At 37.8% G+C, this 27,493-nt stretch overlaps 1 protein-coding gene across 4 annotated transcripts in view; it reads left to right on the plus strand.

Annotated features, from left to right (window-relative positions):
- The window catches only part of TTC28 (tetratricopeptide repeat domain 28), a 627,778-nt gene that overhangs the window by 320,232 nt on the left and 280,053 nt on the right, over positions 1-27,493 (plus strand). For all 4 annotated transcript variants that reach the window (XM_023241623.2, XM_045042316.1, XM_045042317.1 and 1 more), the window contains 2 exons: positions 5,904-6,176; positions 7,139-7,269. In XM_023241623.2, the coding sequence (XP_023097391.2) occupies positions 5,904-6,176; positions 7,139-7,269 (404 nt within the window). The remainder of the gene's footprint in view (positions 1-5,903; positions 6,177-7,138; positions 7,270-27,493) is intronic.

Raw genomic sequence — 27,493 nt, forward strand, 5'->3', positions numbered from 1 at the left:
TATGCTGAGTTTTATTGCCTTTTCCTGACTTTCTACCCATTCTGACTTCTGTGTTCTCTACCTTTATTTCTGTGGAAGGCCTCTGAATCCTTTTAGAAACCTTATACAGACAAACTTGGGAAAATGTGGCAAAGCACTTAGACAAAGTACTGAACATGTCAGTTGTTTTTCTTTTCTTTCCTTTTGTTTTCTTGAGGAGGGTTAAGTTTGACTTTTTGTATAAACCAAAAGTTTTCTAATTGTGGTACAATATATGTAACATAAAATTGTCCAATTTTAACCATTTTTAATGATACAATTCAGGGGCCTTATGTCCTTTATAGGGTTATGCCATCATCAGCACCATCCAGAACTTTTTCATCTTCCCACGTTGATACTCTGTCCCCATTAAATAGTAACTCCCTACTCCCCCTCTTCCCGGCTTGGGGCAACTACCATGCTGTTTTCAGTCCTGCATTTAAGTACTCTGGATACCTCCTGTAAGTGGAATCATACAATAGCTGTCCTTTTGTGACAAGCCCAGCAGTCTTCAGTTTCCTTTTTAAGGAATTACCCTAAGGAAAGATGAAAATTAAAATTAAATGCATGTTATGAGCCTTACCTCTAAATTTTGTTTTTTGGGAATACTTTACCCTCATCATACTTTGCTTACTTTCTTACCTTTCGATAGTTGCTGTTCTCTCTTTGAGTCACCGTTTTGGAAATTCATTTCAGGATTCTTTCTGTCAGTCTTCCGGATTTGCAGCTCAGTACTATATTTTAGTGGTGTATCCAAGAATAATTGGTAGTAGTATCACGAGGTTTTCAGGAAAATTGAAGCCTTTTTAATCATGTATGTATGGAAATGTTATGAGGGTAACTTGGAAGACTCCAGAAGGTCTTCATAGTGCTGTAGACAAATTCAAGTCTGTAAAAATGTTAATTACCTTGAAGGTAATCCATAGGAGAGAGTGAGTACAGTATCATTCCTTTGGAATAAGGCATTGTGTCTGTTAAATGCATTTATTCCTCAAATTCTAAAAATTTTTTTATTCTGTGTCTGAAATTTATCCCTTGTTCTCCATTTCTTTTGTTGTTGAAAATTCAGGACTTTGCTTCTAACTGGTTTTCTTGGCTTTTATCTCTTCTAAACCAGTCCATGCTTTGTTTTTCTCCCAGAATGAACTTTCTAAAATGTAAGTCTGATAGGTCGTTCTTTTATTCATAATTCTGTTTTCTCCATTGCTTACAGGATAGAGGCCACAGCCTCCTTAGTAGCAGAGATCTTTCCTCTCTTTCATTCTCATCTCCAGGACATCCTCAACTAAAACAACCTGCAGTTCCTGAAAAACAGTTTCTTATATCTTCAATTTCTTTTTTTTAAATTCTTTTAAATGTTTGTTTATTTTTGAGAAAGAGAGAGAGAGAGAGAGAGCAGGGGAGGGGCAGAGAGAGAGGGAGACACAGAATCTGAAGCAGGCTCCAGGCTCTGAGCTGTCAGCACAGAGCCCGATATGGGGCTCGAACTCACAAACCGTGAGATCATGACCTGAGCCGAAGTTGGACACTTAACTGACTGAGCCGCCCAGGCCCCCCCTTATATCTTCAATTTCTAGTAAGAGGTCCCTTCCTGTGGAAAGAATTCCCAGACCTACGTGGGTAGGGTTAGCACTTTTCTCCTTTGGGAAAGGAGAATGCCAAGAATTCTGACTCAAGAGTTGTATCATTATTTTATGTTACTAAGAAAATGTTGATGTTTAAATGATGACACAATTCTTGTCATTTAACTTTTTATTTTATATAAACTGAAAGAGCTCTGTTGGAACCCTTTAGACACAGAAGTGACATACCACTGTGAGGCACTATCATGTTCAGAGACATTAAATCCCAAATCCAGAGATGTTGATATGTGAATAAATGTGTATCTCAGAACTGATGAAATATAGTATATCTCTTAGCCAAATATGATTGTTATTAATGGTCTCTACTACATTCCTAAAAGCTCTTCACATGTCAGGAAATGTGACTGTGTTCATCTTAAATTCTTAAAGGCTGTGCATTTAGAAAGCACATAACTGGTGTTCAATGAATGTTGTAGAGGACCTCTACATTCTTGTGGAGTTGGCTTAATATTGGCTATTTCATATATCATGCATAGTTTCTAGAAGGAAAAACATCCTAACAGCTGCCAAATCTCTGTTTCACCTAGCCTGATAAAATCACAAAATTAGTCCCTTTACTAAGAGTCTGCATTTACTCTAGAATAGGAATTAGAATAATAGAATAGTAGAGTTGGAAAGAATCTCAGAGACAACTAATCTAGCCTGTACTTTTTATACATCAGGAAAACTTGTCCTACCACTTTTATTTATCAAAAGCATGCACGCCTGCTAATTAGAACTTCTGACTAGTGAGTGTGGGCCAAGGGGACATAATTACCTCCAAAAGCAGAGAAATTTGACATTAAAAATGTTAAATTTACATAAAGTGAAATGGACTTTTGTGTATATATCTGTGCACATGCATAGATGTACACACATGTATATATTTATGCATACAGGTACATAATATGTATAGACATATACATATCTATCACATGTATAGATTTATGTAACCGTCACCAGAATCGCAATCTATACATTTGACACAGTAAGACCGAGGCTGTGTGGCTTTGAAATCCAGGTCTCTTTATTCTTCACTAAGTGTTTCCTCCATTATTTCACATTTGCTTCCTTCCTCGTAATAGTCTCTGGTCCATTCAAGCTGGCCTCTTCATCATTCTCTATCATTCCATGTACCTATCTTCTTCTGGGACCTTTCTTTAGGATAAAACTTCTACGTAAAATACCCTCTACTCTCAGAAAAAAAACAAAGACTTGTTTAAGTCCTACCTACTCTTTCTTCACTTAATCAAGTTATACTTCCATGAAGCTTTCTGATTACCTTTAAGTCACTCCCTTTTCTAAACTCTTGTAACATACACTGTATATGAGCTTGCATTTATCTTTTAATGTATTTACATTCTCCTTCCTATATACTGCAAATGAAGATTTTATCTTTTACCTCTTGTACCTCCAACTTCATTTTTATTTACTGAACATTTGTAGAATTGAAGATTTCTTTTTTTTTTTGGCGGGGGTAATCTTCCAGGTATTTCCCTCAGTCCTCCAACTGTGGCAATGTTCTGTCTTCTTTATACCGTTCTGTAGTTTTAGCGGCTCAATTAGAAGGCTCCTCTTTTGACCTTGGCCATGGCTGCCATGTTTAAAGGAAAAATCACCAGCTGAAGCATGGTATCTTTGCTGGCCATTAGTCATTTTGGGCTCTCTGTGTCTGAACCCTCTTGCTGTGTTTTGGCAATTCCCTATGTTATACTTCTGCCTACTGCCTTCCTTCCAAAGTAAAAGCTGAGAATATCAGATCCTAATTTTCCCATCCTCCTGTGAAGCTAGGATCCACCTGTGAATCAGGAGCTAAAGGTTCAAAGAAGAAAGGGTAGCACAGAATTTGTTCTGGTCGTGTTGGTTGGCAGTCGTGACATCTGTTTTCTAAGGGTGGCATGGAGTAGTGATGGAGGCAGCTGTGGAACCTGTGGTCTCCTGTGTTGAGTTGCAACATTCATGTTGTTTTCACTGTGGAGCTTTTGTGGCATGATTTTGACTGTGGGTCTGGAGGCCTGATTTTTCACGTTTGGCAATAGCTCCTCTGTGCATTTCTTTTCTACTTATAACCAGCCAAGACTGGTTTCTTTTGTCAACAACTAAGAATTTTGCCTGGTGTGGTGTCATAGGGCCTGGACGTAGAGGCCTACAATGGGTTCTTGTCTTGGCTCTGTCCCAAACTGTCTGACCTTGGATGAATCACTTAAATATTTAGATTCATCATTTTTAAAATGGGTATTTTCAAGGTCTTTTCATCTCTAAGTTCTATTATTTTTGCTTCTGCTAATTGACTGGTGGGACGCTAATGTGATCATCATTGGCTGCCAAACCCATCAGCGGGTACCACCAAATTCTGTTCACATTTATTTCAGTATGGTACTGGTCTTTTCTATTCCAGTAATTCCTGGGTTCTTGTGCCTGTATTTAACCCTATTGGTTAGCTAGTGTTTACTGGTACTGTGCACGCTTGCATCTTGACAGGTGTAAAAATGTTCTTTGTTCTCTGCTTAGTGATCTGATTGAAGGGGAAAAATGCTTTAGGCACCAGTAGGTTTCGAGGTTTCTGTGGTAATGTTGATTCAGACGAGAGCTCCTTAGTGTAGAGCTGAAATTCAAAGTCATAAATTGTAAAAATTACATTTTAATGCAGTACTGTTGGCTGAGAGATTCAAGATTTAAAGAGACCAGCCTTTTAATAGTTTTTTACATGTGCACACTGGAACAACTAATGTGAAATAGTTTTTCAGGAAAGCTAACAAATGCGTTCTAAGTGCCACATCAGTGTAGGGTTATAGCCATTGGCTCTGCAATTGTCTTTTGAAAAAATGGGAGAAGAGGGAGAAGGCACTTAGAGGTCATCCACATTCAAACCTAGCTTCAGAAGGAAAGAATCTTTTCGTGGCTTTCTGACCCCTAGTCTCTGTCCTTTCCAGACACCATGTGAAAATAAAATGCGATTAACATTAATTTTGTCTTCTGTCTTATCTTAGCAAATGCAGATGATTTTATGGTTTCATTTGTCACCACGGCAAAAACTAATAATACTTTAAAATTTGTTTTCTTTTATGTTTTATTTATTTTTGAGAGAGAGGCAGAATACAAGCAGGGGAGGGGCAGAGAGAAAGAGGGAGACATAGGATCCGAAGCAGGCTCCAGGCTCTGAGCTGTTAGCATAGAGACCAACATGGGTCTCGAAGTCATGAACTGTGAAGATCATGACCTGAACTGAAGTCAGATGCTCAGCCGACTGGGCCACCCAGGAGCCCTAATACTTTTTTATTTGGTCATACTGGTCTTTGAAGCAGCAGTGGACACTGGGCTGCAGTGAGGATGATGGAGATTTCGTTGGGAGAGCGTCTTTTATTGCATCATCTAGGGAAAAGGTGGATGGAGTTTTATTAATCAGACATTCGGATTCAGATTGCACAAACATTTATTGAATGCCAGATGGGTTAGGGACTATCACCTATGTGGCAATGGTGTGGCAATGGTAAGTTTTCAATTTAGTGCCCACATTGTGCCAATTGCTATGGAATTACTATAAACCTTTAAACACTCCTACAGCGGTCTTCAGATTTAGCCGGGGAAATGTCTTAAAAATTAACACACATGGAACAAGTCTAAAATACTTAGGGGTCAAACTGTGCAATATTAACTCTAAAAATGCGGCAGAAGTTTAGATACAGAGTAATGTGGGCTGGAGGGCCTGAGAATACCACATGGTAGAGTCAGAAGTTGAGGGGTGTGCTTGTAAGATTTTTTTTAAAGTTTATTTATTTATTTAAAGAGAGAGCATGTATGACTAGGGGAGGGGCAGAGAGAGAGAGGGAGACAGAGAATCCTGATGGGGGGCTCAGACTCATGAACCGTGAGATCATGACCTGAGCTGAAGCAGACCCTTAACTGACTGAGTCACCCAGGTGCCCCGTGCTTGTAAGATTTTGAGAGGACAGCAGGACAGAGGAGGGAGAACTGTTCAGGGAAAGTGGCACATCATATTCAAAGAAAGAGTGGAAGAGAAGGTGAGTGTGGTATATGCATGCGCAGTGGAGAGAAGGAAATTACCGGACTAAGATTGGGGTTACCGAGTCCTATGTATAAGCAGACCCTGAGGGTAGTGCTAGAGTAAAGGTTGAAGAGTTTGTTCTCGAAATAGCCCATAAAAAGGTATGACAAACAAATAAACAAATGTTTTAAAGCATATTACAAAAGATTGTTTTGTATATCATCCTACATTCTCCTTTCCATTTTTTTTTTTCCCAGACTCCCTCGAGCCCACTTATCAGCAGCTTCAGAAAATGAAACTGGACAAGAGCCCCTTTGTGGTCGTATCTGTGGTTGGGCAGGAACTCCTGACAGCTGGCCATCATGGCGCCTCTGTGGTTGTCTTAGAAGCTGCTCTCAAGATTGGCACCTGCAGCCTCAAACTGAGAGGTTCGGTTTTCTCCGCCCTGAGCAGTGCTTACTGGTCTCTTGGAAACACAGAGAAGAGTACTGGATACATGCAGCAGGACTTGGATGTAGCCAAGACCTTAGGTAGGGTATGCTTCTGTCTTTTATTTCAGTACAGAAAGGAAATAAAGAAAACTGATTAGCCTGACATGGATAGGGATAGCACATGCAATGAAAAGTGAGTGCGTCTCTAGAACATTCTGTGTTTTAGAGTGCTTGGGTCTCCAGGGCTTTTCTTCTAACAAGATACCAAGGCTCCCCAAAGGCCAAGATATATGGATTAACATATTCATTGCCCTCTTCAGAGATTTGGGCTCACAGATTTAATATTCCAAATGATAGTATTGATGGGTGAATCTTTCATCTTAATTTTAATTTTTGCCTCCCTTAGGAGGCGTCACCATTTTGTCAGAGGCAGTAGTACAGTGCACTGGTTAAGAGTGGGGCCTGTGGAGCCAGACTGCTGAGTTTAGCACCCTGGCTCTGCCGCTTACTAGCCATATGACCTTCTGCAAGTTGCCTCAGCTGTCTGTGCTACCATTTCCTCATTTGTAAAATGCATGTGGCTTATGATTACGGTTGTTGTCACAGCAATTATTCAGTGACTTGCAGGATTGCAGTAAGAGCAGAGACACGGTAAGTCTGCCATCAGCATACTTGCAAAGAAGCAACACATCATAGTAGGTTTGTAGTTAAATCACTGAATCAACAAGCTGATGGTTGTTCAGAACCAGAGGTCATTAGCAGAGCATTGAGCTGACTCCTAACAGCTGGTTTGTGTCAAGTTCTTTATCCTCTCATTTCTAGGACCCCTACATCCCCGACTGTAGTTGTATGTTATAACTACAGTTACTGTCCAGAGATTCAAGTTCTAGGACCATAACTTACTACATAGAGTCTTGGAGAAGAAGAAAGTACTTTTCTAAAAGAAGGGAAGTGAAATCTTAGCTAGTAAATCTGTGGTTCTTAAATTAATATGGGCATTACAAATTATAATTAACACTATAACTTAGAGAAATTTTATCTTTTTTTAAAATCCAACCCAGGTGACCAGACAGGAGAATGCCGAGCTCATGGGAATCTGGGCTCTGCATTCTTCTCCAAAGGAAATTATCGGGAGGCTCTCACTAACCACAGGCACCAGTTGGTGCTCGCCATGAAACTCAAGGATCGAGAGGTAGGAAGTTTACCTGCAGACCTTATACATTTTTTTGGAAACATGGAGTCTTTTTTTGCCATTCAAAATGTTTTAGGCACCCTAAAATGTTGCTTTTAGAAGTTGATGATCATTGACTCTATCTTTCATCAACAATCAGGTATTGAATGTCTACCACATATAGACCTTGAGGGTACAGAGATGGATAAGACTTGGCCCCTGACCTCAGGATCTAACAGCCTGCATCGTTAGATGCATTGCTCTTATTCTATTCAAATATGAAAGGAAGAGACCTATGTAAAATTAACAAAAAATGTATCTTCATGATATATCTGTTAAGTTAAAGAAACACACATTTGCTTTATTTGAGATGGGGTATTTTTAGTGCAAGCTCTTCATGTTGTGTCTTTGATGGATTTTTAACTCAGGTGGTAGAAGCATAGTAAGTCTGATTGAGAGACATGAATTATAATGATAAAGAATACTGTCTATCTTTATTAGAGAAACGGAATGTAATCTTCTCAGAGAGTTGGTATCCAGTAGATGCAGCATGATGAGAAAGTGCCTGCCAAGCGGAGAGAGGGTGGGGTTTGGAGCGAAATAGACTCAGATTGGAATCCCTGTTCTGGTACTTCCTGGCTCAGAGATCTTGGGGAAAGTATTACTTAATTCCTCTTTGCCTGTTTTCTTATTTAGAAAATAATGATTGTATTTATCCCATACACAACTGTGATAGGATTATAAATAATATATATATGTAAAGTGCCTAGCATGGTACTTGGAATTGCATAAATGGTAGCTTCTATACTATAATATTATTAACAAGAGGAGGGTAATAGGAGAGGTAATAACAAATTTATGAATCAATCTATGTGTTGGGAAATATATTTAGTTATTATATTTAGTTATCTTAGAATTTCACTGTGGGACATTATAGAGATTAATTATATTATTTAAATGACTCAGCATCTTCAAGTCTCTAGAACACGGTCAGTCACTAGGAGCGAACTGGGGAAGAAAAAAAACCTTTGTTTCAGTGGTGTGCTGGAATCTCCCCTTGAGAATGGGAGAGACTTCCATAAAGTCTCTCTCATCCATGGATGTCAGAAAAAAGCCTTTGAAAACTGCCAAAATATATCATTCAAGGGAGATGGACTTCAGGTGATTTTATTCTCAAGATAATACTAAAGACTTTTCTCTTTGTTTATTTACTCTTAGTTTACAAACAGTTCTTAAAAGCCAGATAATCTGACTTCTTCATGTTGAGGGAATGAAAAGAGACTTCTAGATGCAGATATACTGATGGCATTAAGTGAGAGCCAGGTTTAAGAACTAAACCAGCATAGTTGTCTAACAGGGCCATTTAGTGAAGGCTCGCATGGCTATACATATGTCAAAAGCTGCATTTGTACTCTATTGTCCTGACCTTTGGGATGCATATATATTAGCCCAATTACTGAATTGGGTCCAAAGACTTGTAATTAGGGCATAGGATTATCATAGGTATTAAAAAGGAGAAGTGAAAATTTTCTGGCTTCCCTCTTCTTAATAGTGTAATTTTCTATAGCCTGTATTATCTGGGTTTTATAAACCTTTGCTGTATAATAATAAGAAATCATTAAATTATAAGCATGGAAGGGACTTTGAGATAATACTGGAACCAGTTGCCTCCCCAAATCTTCCCATCTTCAAATTTCTGCCTGCCACAGCCACTCCATCTCCCCCTCTTTTGGCCTCTACTTCACCACCACACTAGTTCACAAACCTGCCTTTTGGGAAACCCTTCTTATGTATAAGTAAGACTGATTTTATCCCCTCTGGGACTAGACAGAGAATGTTCAGCCATAATTAATGGCCTGTGGCCTCTCCTTTTCCAAGCTGAAAATCCCATTAATTGTATTTTTTTTCCCATTAATTTTCTCTTCAAAGTTTCTCATTATCAAAACTGGAATAATTTTTACACCCCCCTCCTGACTATTTCATTTTCACTGTTGCCCATTCTGGTTGCCAGTTAGTGTCGGCCACAGGGGAAACCTTGTTTTGGGATGTTCTATCTAGCCCATGCCCCTGCTCTGTATTGCCAAAGCATATTTATCTGATTTCTAGACTGACCTGTAGAATTCCTCTTTTCTCTCACAGTGTCTCTTCTGTTGTGTTTGCCCCTGGAATCCTAGGGTACCATTCATTTTCTTGAAAATTTAATGCTTTTTTCTTACCTTTTCCCTTAATTTTTAAGGTTGCAGTTGAGTGCTGCTGCTTCTCTGCCTTAATTAAACAGGGAATCTTCATTCCCACATCCCTGAAACCAGCCAATGGTTTTGAAGACTGGAGTTAATATTGGTCTAGAACTTAAAGGAACATACAAAGAAATTATTGCAGTAATGCGTATTTCATTCAGTTTCAAAGTTTTAGTTGGCTAGTCTTCTGTGATGTAATTCAGTGAAGTGTGATGCCTGCTCGCAAAGCACCTAACATGTGTAGAGCACTGTGCTGAGGGTTCTGGGTCTAGACAATGGGTGTGGGGGTCTCTCCTCTTGAAGGGCTGATGTTTTCTTTGAGACAGAACTTGAATATAACAAAAGTATTATTAATACAGCGCTTGAGCAATAAATAATGAGCATTCTCTTTAATCGCTGCCAAGATTCTCAAATTCCAGAGGAGACAGAGACTCCAAGGTATAGACCTGGGCGAGCTTTGTGAAACAGGTGGAACTCAAGCTGGCCCCTGAGTGAGATGTAGAAATTGGCGTGCGGGGTTCTAAAACCTGGTCACCATATCAGTCATGAGGGATAAGCTAGTTCATACCGTTAACAAAGGTCTGATACTATTTTGTACCATCCTGTTTGTTTTAGTCACAGACTCCTAGTTTTTTAAAAAAGTAATAGTTATTAATTTCACCCAGTTATATAAAAAATTAATGAAAATAACCAGCCATAAGCCTACCATCCTTTCAATATTTTGGGTATAATCTTTTAGCAAATATGCACATGTAATTGTTTATTCAGAGAAAAATTGAAATCCTACTATGATACTTTTATAACTTGTTTTTTTGTTAATTTTTTCCACTTAATTTTTTATCTTTCTGCATTTTGTTTATTTATTTTTAATTTAAAAAAATGTTCATCTCATTTATTTTTGAGAGAGAGAGAGAGAGAGAGAGAGAGAGAGAGCGAGCAGGGGAGGGGCAGTGAGAGAGGGAGACAGAGGATCCAAAGCAGGCTCTGAGCTGCCACTGCAGAGCCTGATGCAGGACTTGAACTTACAAACTGTGAGATCATGACCTGAGCCAAAGTCGGACGCTTAACCAACTGAACCACCTAGACGCCCCCATTTCTGCATTTTATGAAATTTCTACTGAAGTCGTATGGTTTTATCACAAATTATTTCATCTCTACCCCTGCTGTTATATATTTAGCTTCAAAATTTTTGGTATTATAAAATCTGGAAAAACATCTTTGTAGATAAATCTTTGAACATATTTCTCATCATTTCCTTTGGCTAAATTATTAAAAGTAGGCTTGCTTGGAAAAATCATATTAAGGCTTCTGATACTTAATGTTAAATAGCTCTCAGAAAGGCTATATCTGTTTTCTGTCCTACCAGCAATGTATCAGAGGTTCTATTTCCCTGCACTGGCCAACACTTGGAATTACTAACTAATAAATAACATAAACTAAAATGTCAGCTTGATAAGTAAAACCAAAAAGTGGTATATTGATTGCTGTTTTACTTTGCATTTCTTTAATTGCTATTGGGGCTGACTTTTTTTTTTAATGTTTATTTATTATTATTGAGAGACAGAGAGACACAGAGTGTGAGCCACGGGAGGGGTAGAGAGAGGGGGAGAACAGAATCTGAAGTAGGCTCCAGGCTCTGAGCTGTTAGCACAGAGCCCGATGCGGGGCTTGAACTCAAAAACGGAGAGATCATGACCTGAGCTGAAGTTAGTCGCCTCACCAACTGAGCCACTCAGGTGCCCCTGGGGCTGACTATTTTTAAAAATTTCTTTTATAAAAAGCTTGAATACTCATCCTTTTTTTTCTGTTGTGATATTTGATTATTTTATTTTTTTATGTTTTTTTTTGATGTTGGTTATTTAATATTGATCTGATACTAGGCCTTGCAGTATCAGCCCAGTGAGCTGTTGGACAATTTGTGTTCTAATGCACAGTTTTAATTATTGTTGCTTTATTGCACATTTTATATCTGCTATAAGCTTCATAACATTATTCTTTAAAAAAAAATCTAGAATATTCTTATCTTCCCTCAGTACCCCCAAATGAACTTTAAAATCACTTTGTTGAATTTTGGAGACTCTTCCATTGGTATTTTTGTTGGAATTATATTAAATTTACATATTAATCATGGATAAATTGATGTCCTTTCAATAGTTGGTCTTCTGTTGAGGAGCCTGGTCTGCTCTTGCGTTTCACCTTTTATGCCCTTCAGCGATCGATACGTTTAGGGAGAGTTTTTCCATATTTATTTATTTTTATTTGAATGTAGTTGACACACAATGTTACATTAGTTTCAGGTGTACAACATAATGGTTTTACAAGTTTATATATTGCTCACCACAATGTAGCTACCATCTGTCACCACACAACACTATTACAATATCACTGACTGTATTCCCTATGGCTGTGAAGTTTATTCCTGCAACTTCTCATTCCGTAACCGGAAGCCTGTATCTCCCACTCCTTTGACTCATTTTCCCCATCCATCCCCTCCCTTCTGGCATCCATCAGTTTGTTCTTTGTATTTTTAGTTCTGATTCTGCTTTTTGTTTGTTTACTCATTTGTTTTTTTAGATTCCACATATGAGTGAAATCATATGGTAATTGTCTTTCTCAGTCTGACTTATTTCACTTAGCATAATACATTCTAGCTCCATCCATGTTGTTGCAAATGGCATGGTCTCATCTTTTTTTTAGGGCTACATAAAAACAAACCTGGAATATCACAATTCCAGATTATAAGATATACTACAAAGCTGTAGTAATCAAAATAATATGGTACTGGCACAAAACAGACACATAGATCAGTGGAACAGAATATAGAACCCAGAAATAACCCCACATTTATATGGTCAATTAAAGTATGACAAAGGAGGCAAGAATATGAAATGGGGAAAAGACAGTCTCTTCAGTAAATGATGTTGGGAAAACTGTACATGTGGAATGAAATTAGACCACTTCTGGGACACTTGTGGGGCTCAGTCACCTAAATGTCTGACTCTGGCTCAGGTCATGATCTCTCGGTTTGTGAGTTCGAGCCCCGCATTGGGCTCTGTGCTGACAGTGCAGAGCCTGCACGGGATTCTCTCTCCCTTTCTCTCTGTCCCTCCCACATCTTTCTCTCTTCCAAACTATATAAATAAACTTAAAAAAAAAAAAAAAGAAATTAGACCACTTCTAACACCATATACAAAAATAAACTCAAAATGGATTTAAGACCTAAATGAGTCCTAGTCCTAAATGAGTCCTAGAAGAGTGCACAAGTAATAATTTCTCTGACATTGGCTACAACATTTTTTCTAGATATGTTTCTTAAGGCAAGGGAAACAAAAGCAAAACCAAAAAAAACAAAAACAAAAACAAACCCACAAACCATTGGGATTACATCAAAAAAGGAAAAAAAGCTTTTGCACAGCAAAGAAAAGCAAACAAAACAAAAAGGCAACCTACTGAATGGGAGAAAATATTTGCAAATGATATATTCAATAAGGGATTAAGATCTAAAATATATAAAGAATTTACACAATTCAATGCAATTTTTTCCTAGATATTTAATGTATCTCATTGGAAATAGGATATTTCTTTCCATTGTGTGTAGGTTTCTAAATTTAGGTACTGATGGGGGCACGTGGGTGGCTCAGTTTTTGATGCGTGCAATTCTTGATCTTGGGGTTGTGAGTTTGAGCCCAACGGTGGGTGTGGAGATTGCTTAAAAATAAAATCTTAAGGAAACACAACAAAGCAAAACAAACTAGGTACTGATGATATATAGGAAAGGTGTTTGTTTTACATGTTTTGCATGTTTTGGTGCATGTGAAAATTCTCTCCTAGCTCATAATTTTTTGTTGATTCTTGTGAATTTTCTTGTAATGGAAGTTTTTTGCAAATAATGATAGTTTTGTGCATTTCTTTCCTTATGTTATATCTCTACCTTTTTTTTCTCTTAACTTTTGCACTGGTGGAACTCTGAGAATTCTCCCCAAAAGAATCACTCTTCCTCTTGAGTACAAAAAGCTAGAGAATGTACTTTTTTTTTTTTTTTAAATTTTTAGAGAGAGAGAATCTTAAGCAGGCTCCATGCTCAGCGTGGAGCCCAATGCAGGACTTGACCCCATGTCCCTGGGGTCATAACCTGAACCAAAATCAAGAGATGGACGTTCAGACAACTGAGCCACCCACGTGCCCCATCAGAGAATGTGCTTTCTATGATTACCCTACTCTTACATTGTATCTGTGACCTCAAAATGTACCTTGGTTTCCCTTTTGCGTTATTTTGATATTGAAATAAAATATAGGACACTGACTTTTTTTTTTAAATTTTTTTAACGTTTATTTATTCTTGAGACAGAGAGAGACAGAGCATGAACAGGGGAGGGTCAGAGAGAGGGAGACACAGAATCTGAAACAGGCTCCAGGCTCTGAGCTGTCAGCACAGAGCCTGATGCGGGGCTTGAACTCACTGACCGCGAGATCATGACCTGAGCCAAAGTCGGCCGCTTAACCGACTGAGCCACCCAGGTGCCCCAAGGACACTGACTTTTGAAGCAAAAGCTAACCACTGTGAATGGTGTTGTTATGAGGATACCAAGCTACATCTTTCTGCATTTTATATCTTTGGCTCTAGTATATTTTAATATTTTCTCAAATAGTGAGGTAACAGCCTGAAACCACTCTGTCCACGTACTTAAAAAGCAGTAGGTTTTTCTTTTATACAATTACTCTCAGAAACTTAATAGGGGAGGTGATACCTTCTCCACAGGAATTTTTCATTCTAACTAACCTTCTATCTGCTCTAATGGTTTGAAAATTAATTTCAGGTGCCCATAGAGACCTTCCTATGAGCTAATATTAATTGCCAGATGAGTGCATAAATTATACTGTATTAGAGATGTTGTTCTCTATTTAGGAATCTGATATGCAAATATGCTGATGACTCTGAAGGTTTTTTCATCAGTCTGATTTCTCTCCTGGGTGTCATATTTCTTTATCCAACTGCTTCCTGGACACCCACCTTCAGTTCCTAACTTAGCCCTCAGTCGGTGCCTATTTCTGCATTCGCTGTTTGTCCTCCTGTTGCCAGGCCACCTAACTCTCACCTCTGGCTTGTTCCTGTGTTCTCTCATGCCATCTTTTGCCTGGACTGTTGTAGAACTTCCCACTCTTTCTAACACGTACTCTCCTACAAGTAAAGGAGAGGTGTCAACCGCTCGGACCTATGAGCACAGCCTGAAGTTGCCGCCGTTAACTAGGTAATTTCTTTCAAGTGTAGTGCAGTGCCTGAGAATGTGAACTTCAGTATTAGACAAACTTGAACTTTGGCTCTGACACTTATTAACCATGTGACTCTGAAAATTATTTGACTCTTCTAGGTGTGATGGACATGGGAGTTATTTCTAATGTTTGGCTTTTATGAAAAAGCTGCTAGTAAGCATTTTTGTAGCTGTCTTTTGGGAAACATCAGCAATGTTTCTTCATACATGTGTTTAGACTTATTAATTTTTACCAGCTTTCCGAAGTAGTTATACCAAGTTACATCATCAGCAATATAAAGGATGTGAAGCCTTAATAGCAGATAAATAAAAAGTAAAAAGGGACACCTGGGTGGCTCGGTTGATTAAGTGTCCAACTCTTGATTTAGGCTCAGGCCATGATCCCAGGGTTGTGAGATCGAGCCCCATGTCGGGCTTTGCTCTGACAACATGGAGCCTGCTTGGGATACACTCTCTCCCTCTCTGTCTGCCCCTCCCCCCTCTCAAAATAAAATAAATAAAACTAAAAAAAAAAATAAAAAGAACAAGGTATATGGAAACACAAATATCTGAGTAGATAACTCTGTGTGTGTAGTTAACATTTTGATTTTATTTTTTGAGAGACAGAGACAGAGCGCTGGTTGGGGAGGGGCAGAGAGAGAAGGATACACAGAATCCGAAGCAGGCTCCAGGTTCTGAGCTGTCAACACAGAGCCTGATGCGGGGCTTGAACCCACGAACTGTGAGATCATGACCTGAGCTGAAGTCAGACGCTTAACTGACTGAGCCACCCAGGCGTCCCTGCGTGTGTAGTTACATAGAGGAAGTGATTCTAGTAGTAACTACTTTGTTTATTGTTGTGAGAATCAAATGAGTTCATGTAAAGTGTTTTCTTAGCACAGTGAATTCAAAAATGGTGCTACTGTTATTATTGGCATTATCTTTGGCACCATCATTTAAACGAGTCACGTGCAGTTGCACATGCCTATGTAATATTAGAGTTTAATTCAGTGTAAAATTGTTTTCCCCCAGATAGTCAAGTAAACTCAACACTCTTGGAAAAAGTGCTGTTTATTTGCTAGGTAGCTTTGTGTACTTCTTGTCATACTGGAAAGTGTAAATACTGTAATTTGTGAAATCTGTTTTACCTCTGCCCTGATTCTAGTTTCTTCTCAATTTGATCCATCACCTACAGAGATCTATGAGTTATCCCTCAAAAATTTAGTTCTGATCACACAGTTTTCCTGCCTAAAATCCTTTGACAGCTTTCTCTTGCCTTCAGGATAAAGTCCAACCCCCTTAATAACCTTTTCCCATTGCTTCAGCTACTCAGTATGTCACACGCCTTAGCATCTGTTCATACTAGCCTGCTTCTCATACTTTGTTAAATGTGCCTTATACTTTCCCCTCCGTATCTTTACTCATTCTGGTCTGCATAGAAGACCCCTTCTTTGACCCCTCAGCAATATGTTCCGTATTCGGGTTTCATTAAATTGCCTCTGCACCATGAAAGCTCTTTTAAAATTTTTATCTTTTTACTCATTATCATACAAATGTTGGTGAAGCCCACTTTACCAATCTTTTTTTTTTTTTAATGGTTAATCCCTTTTGTGTTCTGTTTAAGAGAATGTTTGTGTATCCCAAGGTCATCAAAATATTTTTCTGTGAGGCTTTACTGTTCTACCTTTTGCATTTAGGTCTCCTGCCACTTGGAATTTACATTTGTGTTTGGTTTGGGATCAAAGTTCAGCTTTTTCCCTCATATACATATCCAATTAACACAGAACCATATATTCACAAGACCACACTATATGCTCCTTTTGTCGTAAGTCAGGTGTAAGGTATATAAGGACTCTCTTTTCTGTGTTGTTGATTTCTTTGTCTACGCCAGTGGCATATTGCCTAATTACTGCAGCTTTTTAATGAGTCTGGAATTCTAGTAGCTTTATTTTTCTTTAGGATTGCTTTGGCTATTCCAGGTTATTTACATTTATATACATGTAAGTAAATCTATGTATTTTAAAATAAGCTTATTGTTCCCCTTTCCTTCACTCAAATATCCTGCTGGGATTTTGATTAGGATAGCATTGAATCTGTAAGTATATTTGAATCTAATAGTCCATGAACATGGTATATTTCTGCATTTATTTAAGCCTTGTAAAATCTATTCCAGCAATGTTTTATAGTTTTCAGTGTAGAACTATTGCATAATTTCCTTTAGTTTTATCCTTAGGTGTTAGGTGTGTGTGCGTGTGCACCTGTGCCTTTTATTGTAAATGATATTTTATTATTTTCCTTTAATTCAGCAGTATTTTATTTATGTTTAAACTCTAGTGTAATTAACATACAATGTTATATTAGCTTCAAGTGTACAATATAATTATTTAACAATTCTATACATTGCTTAGTGCTCATCATGATAAGCGTACTCCTAATCCCCTTCACCAATTTCACCCACCCCCCCATCCACCTTCCCTGTGGTAACCATTAGTTCTCTATTGTAAATGGTATTTTAAAATTTTATTTTTCCCAGGTTTTCCTCCTTGATCCCAGATATTCAACAACCCTTGGAACAGGTCAATTTGCTCAGACATTTATATTCCCATACCACTTTGTTTTTCATTCTTATGTTTTTACCATTGTGTAAGTAATATACGAATTAATTATTGATGTAAAAGATTCAAACGTTATCCTTTCCAGAAGCGACCCCGGTTACCAGTTTGAAGAATTTCCCTTCTAGATCTACACTGCCCACTATGGTGGCCACTACCATATGTAGCTGTTCGCATATGTAGCTGTTCGCATTTAAAATGTGAATAGTTTGAATTGAGATGTGCTGTAAGTGTAAAATACACACTAAACTTTGAGGCCTTACAATGAAAACAATGCAAAGTATCTCATTACTAAGTTTTTACATTGACTGCAGTATAATAATATTTTGGATACATTGGATTAAATAAAATATGTTATTAATTCCACTTTTCTTGTTTTACATTTTTATGTGGTTACTAGAAAGTTTAAATTATTACATTTGTATTAGGCAGCATGGCTGTAGCCCATTTTCTGTTAGGGTTCTGTTTTTCATATGTGAAAATATGATATTGTTTTACAAATAGTTTTTTCACTTAATAGTCTTAAACCTCTTTTCATGTTAGCACATGTAGATCAACCACGTTCTTTTGAACTTCTGTGTAGTGCTATGTATTATGGATATACCACTCGTCTGCTGATGGAATGTTCAGGGAGATTTTTTTTCTTTTTGCAAACATGGTCGCAACAAAAAAGACCTTGTACAAGTCACTTTATATACATTTAGGAGTAGTGTCTAATAAGTGGGACTCCTGGGTGCACAGCTATTATACACATTTTAAATTAAAAGATTTTCCCAAATTGTACACACAAAAGGTTGTTCTAAGCCTGTAAGCACTTGATATCAGTCTTTTAGTTTGTTTTTTTTTTTGTTTTTTTTTTTTCAAATTGACTGGCAAAGTGTAGCCTCTAGTGATATCTCAGTTATAGCACTTATCATTTGTTTGTAATGGTGCTCTTCTCCCCATTGTGTAATTGGCAGCTTCTGGAGGGAGAGGAGAATAGCTTATTTATATCTATAATCTCATTCATTCGCTCATTCAACACATGTTTACTATGCCCCAGATGCTATAATGCCTTTGGGTATAAAGGTGAATGTGCCATTGTTCTTGCCCTCAAGGGGCTCAAATATTCCGGTAAGCCATCTGCAGTGTTCCAGTCCAGTGTCCATAAATGCGTATCAGCCTAGAGGAAAAACATTGAGGGTTATAGGAGGTAAAGAGTGCTTTCATCATCTTGGTTCTTAGGAATGGTGGTCTTCATTTTATTCAGAGCTGGAGAGGAAGACTTATGGAAGCCCAGTTGTAAATACCAACTAAGTTTACTCTCCTTTTCTGCAGCTCCTTTGTGTCAGTAACTAAAATCTAAAGTTTACATTCAGAAGACTATATTTTGATAATATCTATCACATAAAAGATGAAAAAAAGATTTTTTAAATCTTTATTTACTTTTGAGAGAGAGAGAGAGACAGAGTGCAAGTGGGGGAGGAACAGAGAGAGAGGGAGAGACAGAATCTGAAGCAGGCTCCAGGCTCCGAGCTGTCAGCACAGAGCCCGATGCGGGGCTCGAACCCACAAACCGTGAGATCATGACGCCAGCCGAAGTCGGACTCTTAACCGACTGAGCCACCTAGGCACCCTGACATAGAAGATTTTTAAAATGAAATTTCATTCTTTGTGATTTTGAAAAGTAAAGATAAATGATAATCATTGTCAATTTATGAACCTGTGGGTTTACAGAAACTGTTACTGCCCCTGTCCTTCTCCCTGCCAAAGGACTACTTGACTTTTTGAGAAAATTGATCCTTCCAGATTTCCTTTAGGATGTAGCTACAGGAAATTAATTAGACAATTTTTGATGACATCATCGTGACCACAGCTCTTTCTCTGAAAACAATGCTATTTTTCTTGGACCTTTTTGCAGTATTTTCTACACTGTGTGTATTAGTATATTAGTATGAAATCCACACAAAAATTTGTGGGGGGGGAGGCGGTGAGAGAGAGACACACAGAGACAGAGGCAAAGAATGTAGTGAAATAATTATTTTACTTCCAGTAGTACAGGAGTGTAGGTTAAAAGGTAAAAAGCATTCCAGTTTAGCAGAGAACCATGTCCTCATAGGGAGTATTAAGTTCAGGAGGGGAATGCTTGGCAATCTTTTCAGTGGTGTGTATCTTACAGGCTTTTAAGAAACAAATAAGATTCTTAAGCTGTAACTCTTCAAATCACTGAAGAGTTGGAAAGTAGACACTTGTGAGGAATGGAGATAGGACATCAATTTCTTGATTGTGCTCTTTGTACTTTGTATTACAAATTAGCTGAGCCAGAGCTTTTGAGCCTGTAATGACTTATAAAAAGCTCTTTTTCTCATACTGATAAAATAGCTCTTGCCTCAAAAGAAATTGCAAACCCAGTGAATACATGAGTATGTATGTGTAATGTCTGATATGTTTGCAAATCATTCTGCCCCTAGCTGTTCCATTCTCCAGCTAATTTTTTCAAGTTCTGCTTTATCATCGCTTCACCCATTACCCATTTTGGGTATCCTCTTCCAGGCCTAGTGTTTTGTAGTCTCTTCTACAGAGTAGAAGAAACTTCAGACTAGGAATAAGGAGAGCTGAATTCGAATCCTGGTTTTGCAACTAGTGGCCATATATAGACCTCTTTTGGGAGCCCTCTGATTGCTGGTTCACCATCTATAAACAGGAAGACCAGATCAGATCATGTTTTATTGTTCAGTGTCATAGCCATTAGCCAAGAGTAGTTACATTAAATTAATTAATTAGAATTAAGGTAAACAACTCAATTCCCCAGTCACAACAACTACATTTTAAGTGCTCAATAGCCCATGTGGTTAGTGGCTGCCATATCAGATATCACAGAAAAAAAAATCTATTATCTCAAAGTTTTATCAAGTAGAACTATTGAAGTTTTTTGTAGTTCTGATTTTTAATAAGAGGGAAAAATGTGCATCAGTGTGAATCACAGACCACCTTCATTTTTCCATAGTACCTGACATTTATACTAGACTCATCTGTATTTTCTGTTGATACACAGGATAAGAGGGAAGATTCTGCTTCTGATAATGGCAATGTAGCTAGCCACATATAACAACTATGAACTTTGGGAAGAATATAAAACAAACAGTTGCATGGAGGTGCTGGAGAGTGACCAAAAGCCAGCAGAAATTGAAGGAGAATTGACACTTGGAAGAAGGGAATAACACTAGATGAATTTCCGTTTTTTTTTAAATTGCATTTTAATACCAGTGTAGTTAACTTACACTGTTATATTAGTTTCAAGTGTACAATATAGTGATTCAGTAATTCTGTATATTACCCAATGCTCATCAAAATAAGTGTACTCTTAATCCCCTTCACCTATTTTACTCATCCGCCCCATCCACCTCCCCTCTATAATCATCTGTTTGTTCTCTGTGGTTAAGAGTCTGTTTTTTTGGTTTGTCTCTCTATTACTTTTGTTCATTTGTTTCTTAAATTCCACGTATGAGTGAAATCAAATGGTATTTGTCTTTCTTTGGCTTATTTCATTTATTAGCGTTATACCCTCTAGATCCATCCATGTTGTTGCAATGGCAACATGTACATATATACCACATCTTCTTTATCCATTCATCTGCTGATGGACACTTGGGCTGTTTCCATAATTTGGCCATTCTAAATAATAATTCCCTATTTTTAATGTTTTTATTGCCAGAGTGTCAGCACCATACACCACAATGCTACTGAAATGTATACAGAAACCTGCAGCGTTACTGGTTGTAGAATCAGAGGACCGAGTTGTCCTCAACAACAGTAACCAGAAAGTAAGGAGGGTATCCTGGAAAGGAGAGATCTACAAAGAGAAGACCCAGATTCTATGTGTAAATTATTTTTTCCCCTAACGTTTATTTACTTATTTTTGGAGAGACACAGAGATAGCACAAAACGGGGAGGGGTAGAGAGAGAGGGAGAGGGAGAGAGAACCCCAAACAGGCTCTGTGCTGCCAGCACAGAGTCCAATGTGGGGCTCAAACCCATGAAGCTGTGAGATGATGACCTGAGCCGCAACCAAGAGCTGGAGCCACCCAGATGCCCCTCTACGTATAAATTCTGATCAAATTTCTGAGTAATCTCTGAAGCATATGAGGGCAGATTCCAAGCATCCAAGCAATTTGGCTAAGGCTGAAGGAACTGAAGAGATTTCAGCTGCTGCTCACTTTAGGGCAGTTTGGTGTTTGAGTTTGTTGGGGTTAACTGCCTGCAAAAACAAAAAAGTTGATACTCTGTAGGGGTACTATAACAAAGTCCTGGGTGTCTACAGTGTATCATTCACAATGTTCAGGATATATTCTAAAATTATTAGTCATAGGAAGAAACCGGGAAATGATTTATACTGAAGAGAAGAGGCATGCAATGAGACCAACCCCAAATGACCCAAAGGTTGGAATTAATAGATACGAGTTTTTAAAGTTATAGCTATATTCAAATATGGAAAGTAAAATACGCTCATAATAAATGGAAAGAAAATATCAATAGAGGAATAGAAACTATGAGAAAGTAGGGGTGCCTGGGTGGCTCAGTTGGTTAAGTGTCTGACATCGGGTCAGGTCATGATCTCACAGTCTGTGAGTTTGAGCCCCGCCTCAGGCTCTGTGCTGACAGCTCAGAGCCTGGAACCTGCTTCGGATTCTGTGTCTCCCTCTCTCTCTGCCCCTCCCCGACTCACACTCTGTCAAAAATAAATAAACATTTAAAAAATTATTTAAAAATATACTAAAAAAAAATTAAAGAAAGTAAAATGAAAATTTTAGCCCTGAAAAGTACAATATCTGAAATAAAAACATTCACTGAGTGGGTTGAATATTGGAGATGACAGAGAAGGAAATATGAACTTGAAGTTGGGTCAATTGAAATGATCTAATCTGAAAATGAGAGAAAATAGATTGAAAAGAATTAACAGAGCCTCATTGTCTTGTGGGACAGAGGATGATACACACACACACACACACACACACACACACACACACACACACACAATGTTGTGTGGAGGATAAAATAAACAAAATAATGAAAAAATGTTGGTAGAAATATGACTAAAATTTCCCTAAACTTTTTAAAAATAAATTTATAGTTTCTAAAAATCTAGCTAAACTCCAGCATAATAAATACAAAGGAAACCACACCTATGCAATTTATAGGGAAATGACTATAAACCAATTATAAAGAAAAAACTCTTGAAAGTAACCAGGGAAAAATTACCCATTACATAGAGAGGGACCAACTGTACTAATGATGGCTGATTTCTTACGAGAAATATTAGAGTCCTGAAGACAGAACACAAGTTTTAAAATGCTGAAAGGAAAACAAACAAACCCTGTTAGCCCAGAATTCAAGAATGAGCAAAAAGAATTTTCAAGAATATTTCAAGAAGATATATAAAGATAAGTGAAAACCAAGAAGACTCAACAGACCTGCACTATAGGAAAGATTGAGGGAGGATTTCCAGGCTTATGGCAAATGGTATCAAATGGAAACTCAAGAAAATGGATCTTCGAGAAAGAGGAACAGCACCATAAATAATAAATAGGTTGGTAAATATAAAGTACTGCTTATACTTTTTTCCTTATAATTTAGAAAATATGCATATGGCTGCTTAAAGCCAAAATTATAGCATCAAATTGTAGGATTCTGAGGCATACATGGATGTCACATATTGGATTTTCCTTGTTAGAAATGTGAATGGTAAAAGCACTTTAGGAAAAGGTCTTGCAGTTTCTTTAAAATCTAAACATACGTTCACCCTTTGGCTTACCAAGTCCTCGCCTAGGTATTCACCCCAGAGAATTGAAAACATAAGTCCACAAAATGACCTGTACAAGAATGTTCATAGCAGTTTTATTCATAATAGCAAAATCTGAGAATAGCCCAAATATTTCTCAATGGAAGAATGGATGGATAAACTGCTATATAGTTGTGAAATACATGCAGCAACATGAATGAATCTCAGAAACATGAGATTGTGTGAAAGAAGTAAAAAACAAAAGAATGTATTTTACGATTGCTTTAGCAACAAGTTCTAGAACAAACAAAACTAATCTGTGGTGAAAACAGATCAGTGTTTGCCTTTGGGAGCCAAAATGGGGGCCAGGATTGACTGAGAAGGGATATAAATGAACTTTCTGGGTAAAGCACGTTTAGTAAATCGTTAGTAATTGCAGAATCTTTATACATGCATATATGATATATATACGTATATAATATACGTATATGATATGATATACGTATATGATATGTATACATATCATATATACATACATATATGATATGTATACATATCATACATACATACATACACATACATATATGATATGTATACATATATATATATATATTATACTTCGGGTTTTAATCCAATACTATTTTTTTAATATATGAAATTTATTGTCAAATTGGTTTCCATACAACACCCAGTGCTCATCCCAAAAGATGCCCTCTTCAATACCCATCACCCACCCTCCCCTCCCTCCCACCCCCCATCAACCCTCAGTTTGTTCTCAGTTTTTAGGAGTCTCTTATGCTTTGGCTCTCTCCCACTCTAACCTCTTTTTTTTTTCCTTCCCCTCCCCAATGGGTTTCTGTTAAGTTTCTCAGGATCCACCTACCCTATGACCCAGCAGTAGCACTGCTAGGAATTTACCCAAGGGATACAGGAGTACTGATGCATAGGGGCACTTGTACCCCAGTGTTTATAGCAGCACTCTCAACAATAGCCAAATTGTGGAAAGAGCCTAAATGTCCATCAACTGATGAAAGGATAAAGAAATTGTGGTTTATATACACAATGGAGTACTACGTGGCAATGAGAAGGAATGAAATATACATATATATTTTAGTTCACACGTACGAATTTTAGTTCACTATCAAAAAGTCGTGTTTTCAAAGCACTAATCAGAATGTTTTATTCTCCCTGAATAAAATACTTTAATATACTCCTGTATCATATATATATATATATATATATATATATATATATATATATATACACACATATATATTCACTGTATAATTCTTAAAACTTTACTTTGTCTTTGTGATTTTTCACCACAAAATGTTGGAAAAATTGAAGAACAAAGGATTAGGTGGTAAAAGAGGAATAAGCATTATTTCTTTTTAAAAAAAATTTTTTTAAACGTTTATTTATTTTTGAGACAGAGACAGAGCATGAACGGGGGAGGGGCAGAGAGAGAGGGAGACACAGAATCGGAAGCAGGCTCCAGGCTCTGAGCCATCAGCCCAGAGCCTGACGCGGGGCTCGAGCTCCCGGACCGTGAGATCGTGACCTGAGCTGAACTCGGAGGCTTAACCGACTGAGCCACCCAGGCGCCCCTAAGCAGTATTTCTAATGATCAGTCTCTTGGTGGGAGCTGACCCATGTGGAATGAATTTCACTAGATGCTGCTATCTCTGCCCCCCATGCTATGAAAACAAGACCTTACCACAACTCCCCACTCCTTTCTGTCTCTTCTGTCTCTCCAGCATATCCTGGAGTAGCACTGCAACAAAATATTCATGTATTGGCAAAACCAGGTTTAACTAAATGTCAGAAATCTATGAATTACACAATAGCCTTGTAAAGTACTTTGGGTGTGTGAGTGGAAGGAGGGAGTGAGTGCAGTCTGATCTCTGCTTTAGTGAAGGTGGGGGCGCTCACCTTGATTGCATGGCCAATGACCTTTTCTTGTAGTATTGGCTGTGGGGATTCACCTCTTCTTTACCATAAGGTGGTGGGATGGGGTAGGGAGTAAGATACAGGTCTCACGGAAAAAAGTATTTTATGCAGCTTATTAGAAATCACCAGAGCTAACCCTTTCATTTTATCCTAAGGAATAGGGAATCTATAGAAATGAAGTGACTTGCCCAAGATCGACAGTGAATTGCTTCAATTTGCTATATTTAAGAATGGTTTTCTTTTGTGATCACGTGTGGCACTTCTAAAGATCCTAAAGTAGTCAAATGTGTTCTCTATAATGATGCTGTCTGTAGAATGTTATGTCCTAGTCATCTAAAATGACAATCAGTGATCATGAATTATGTGTATGTGATTAAAATATTTACTATTTACAAAAAAATTCTTATTTTTTTCATGTTATTCCCACACATCCTAGAATAAGGAGTAGATTTTTATATAACGTGATGCTCTTCAGTAATTTCCCAAAGAGACAGGCTCCCTGGGCTAATATACCAAAAGCCTTCTGCTTGATGATGCATATGGTACCATTATTAGGGACAGTGAGCTGAACCAAGAGTGAAGAAATTTGAGCACAAAGAGTTGAAATTAAAGGACTTAGACTCTGACCTATGGGAGGCAGAAGCATTATTGCCGGACTGAGAGGAGTTTGAGGGCTATTGTTCCTAAAGTCACTAAGGACCATCTGTAATGGTAAGACACTGCCATTCTGGTCTGATGGGGGGCCCAGATGGGGCCTCTGCTCCAACAGAACAGCTGCTGGACTCACTGGCACTCCGTCGATTTTTAACCTTGGACTTCTCTTTTCCTGGGGACCATGGAAACTTGGAGAAACTGAAGCAAATTAGTGGTATTATTCCTACTATCTAGTTGAGAAGACGAAGGCTACAGAAGGATGGGTGATTTTTCTTTAGATCACACAGCTAGCTAATAAGGACTAGAATCATGGTTTTGGAAAACAATATGAAACACATTCTGCTAGCTTCTTGGAATAAAATTTTTTGGTACAAATCGTTAATCCTTGTTGAAATGAAATCTATCCTGGGTGTCCAGCTTTTAAAAAAGATAATTTCCAAAACAAAAACAACAACAAAAGCCATAATTTCCGACAGTCCATTTTAATTTTGTAAGGACATCACTGAGGTTTGTTTAATTTTATGTCATTGTGGGTTAGAACAATTAAAATCTGATGAGAATAGATTGTAAAAACAATGTCCTTCCCATCCACTGCTACAGATGATCCAAATTAGGAATCCTTTCTTATTTTGAATTTTAGTTCACTATCAAAAAGTCTGTTTTCAAAGCACTAATCAGAATCTTTTATTCTCCCTGAATAACAACACTTTACTCTAATTACCATAAAACACGTATGAATCTCAAAGTTCTTCTTTTCTACAGAGAAATCACATCCCAAAGAAATCACCATTGAATTGTTTATTGCTTTTCTTTCTTAATCCACATTATTCTGAGACTCACTAACCAGGTGTCCCCTGGTTTCTAGAGGTATATCAGAGTATGTCTGTGGGCCTTTCTGCAAGATTGAGGTTAAGAGTGCCAAGAATTTTCTCCCCCTCCCTCTCTCTCTCTCTCTCTCTCTCTCTTTTATTACCATTTGAGTCTCTGAAAATACTTTACTAATTAGTTAATTAAACTGATTCTATTTAGAATTTGTGATCATTGGTTAAGCCTAAATTTTTACCTTTTAACTCTTTCAGGAGGTTTTACTAGGCAAACCAAGAGGCTAAAATGATTACAAGATGGATAAAATTCTCAAGACAATAGGATTCCCAAGTTGTCCAGAAATATGAGGCATATAAGGAATTAATTATGCTCGTCAGAATTTATAAGCAGAGTATGATTAGCATCACACAGACTTTGGCTGGGTCCTCACTCTGACACTTATCTAGTTGTGTGACTTTGAGTAAGTTACTTAAGCTTGTTTTAGCCTCAGTCTCCTAATCCATAAAGTAGGGATAATATGCAATAAAATATTCAGCATAATGTTCAGCACAAAGCATGTGGTCAGTTGGTAAGTGTTAGCTGCCGTGGGAGTCCCTGCCGGTATTCTTCTTTAGCCGTGAAAGCAGCTATTAGAGCAGTTCTGGTTACTGTCTATATTTGACAGTCTCATACCTCTATCTTGTCTAATCAAATCTTACCAACTCAGATTCATCTCTCTCCTGAGTCCAAATCGGTGAGGTGCTTATTTTTCCTTTGGTGTATAATTTTACTGTTTCTTGGTCCCAGCAGTTTAGGCTAGCCAAGATTTGAGTATCGACACATTTGAAGTACCCCTATAAAAACGGTGGTGACAGTCCCCATTTTGTTGATCTCTTAGCCATCTATAAAGCTGTCTCCAAAGCCTGTCACTTTTTGTGTGTCATGTAATTTGTTGTCCTGTGCTGCTTCAGCTGGAGGATC

This window comes from Felis catus, chromosome D3, assembly GCF_018350175.1.
Source record: "Felis catus isolate Fca126 chromosome D3, F.catus_Fca126_mat1.0, whole genome shotgun sequence".
Taxonomy (NCBI): domain Eukaryota; kingdom Metazoa; phylum Chordata; class Mammalia; order Carnivora; family Felidae; genus Felis; species Felis catus.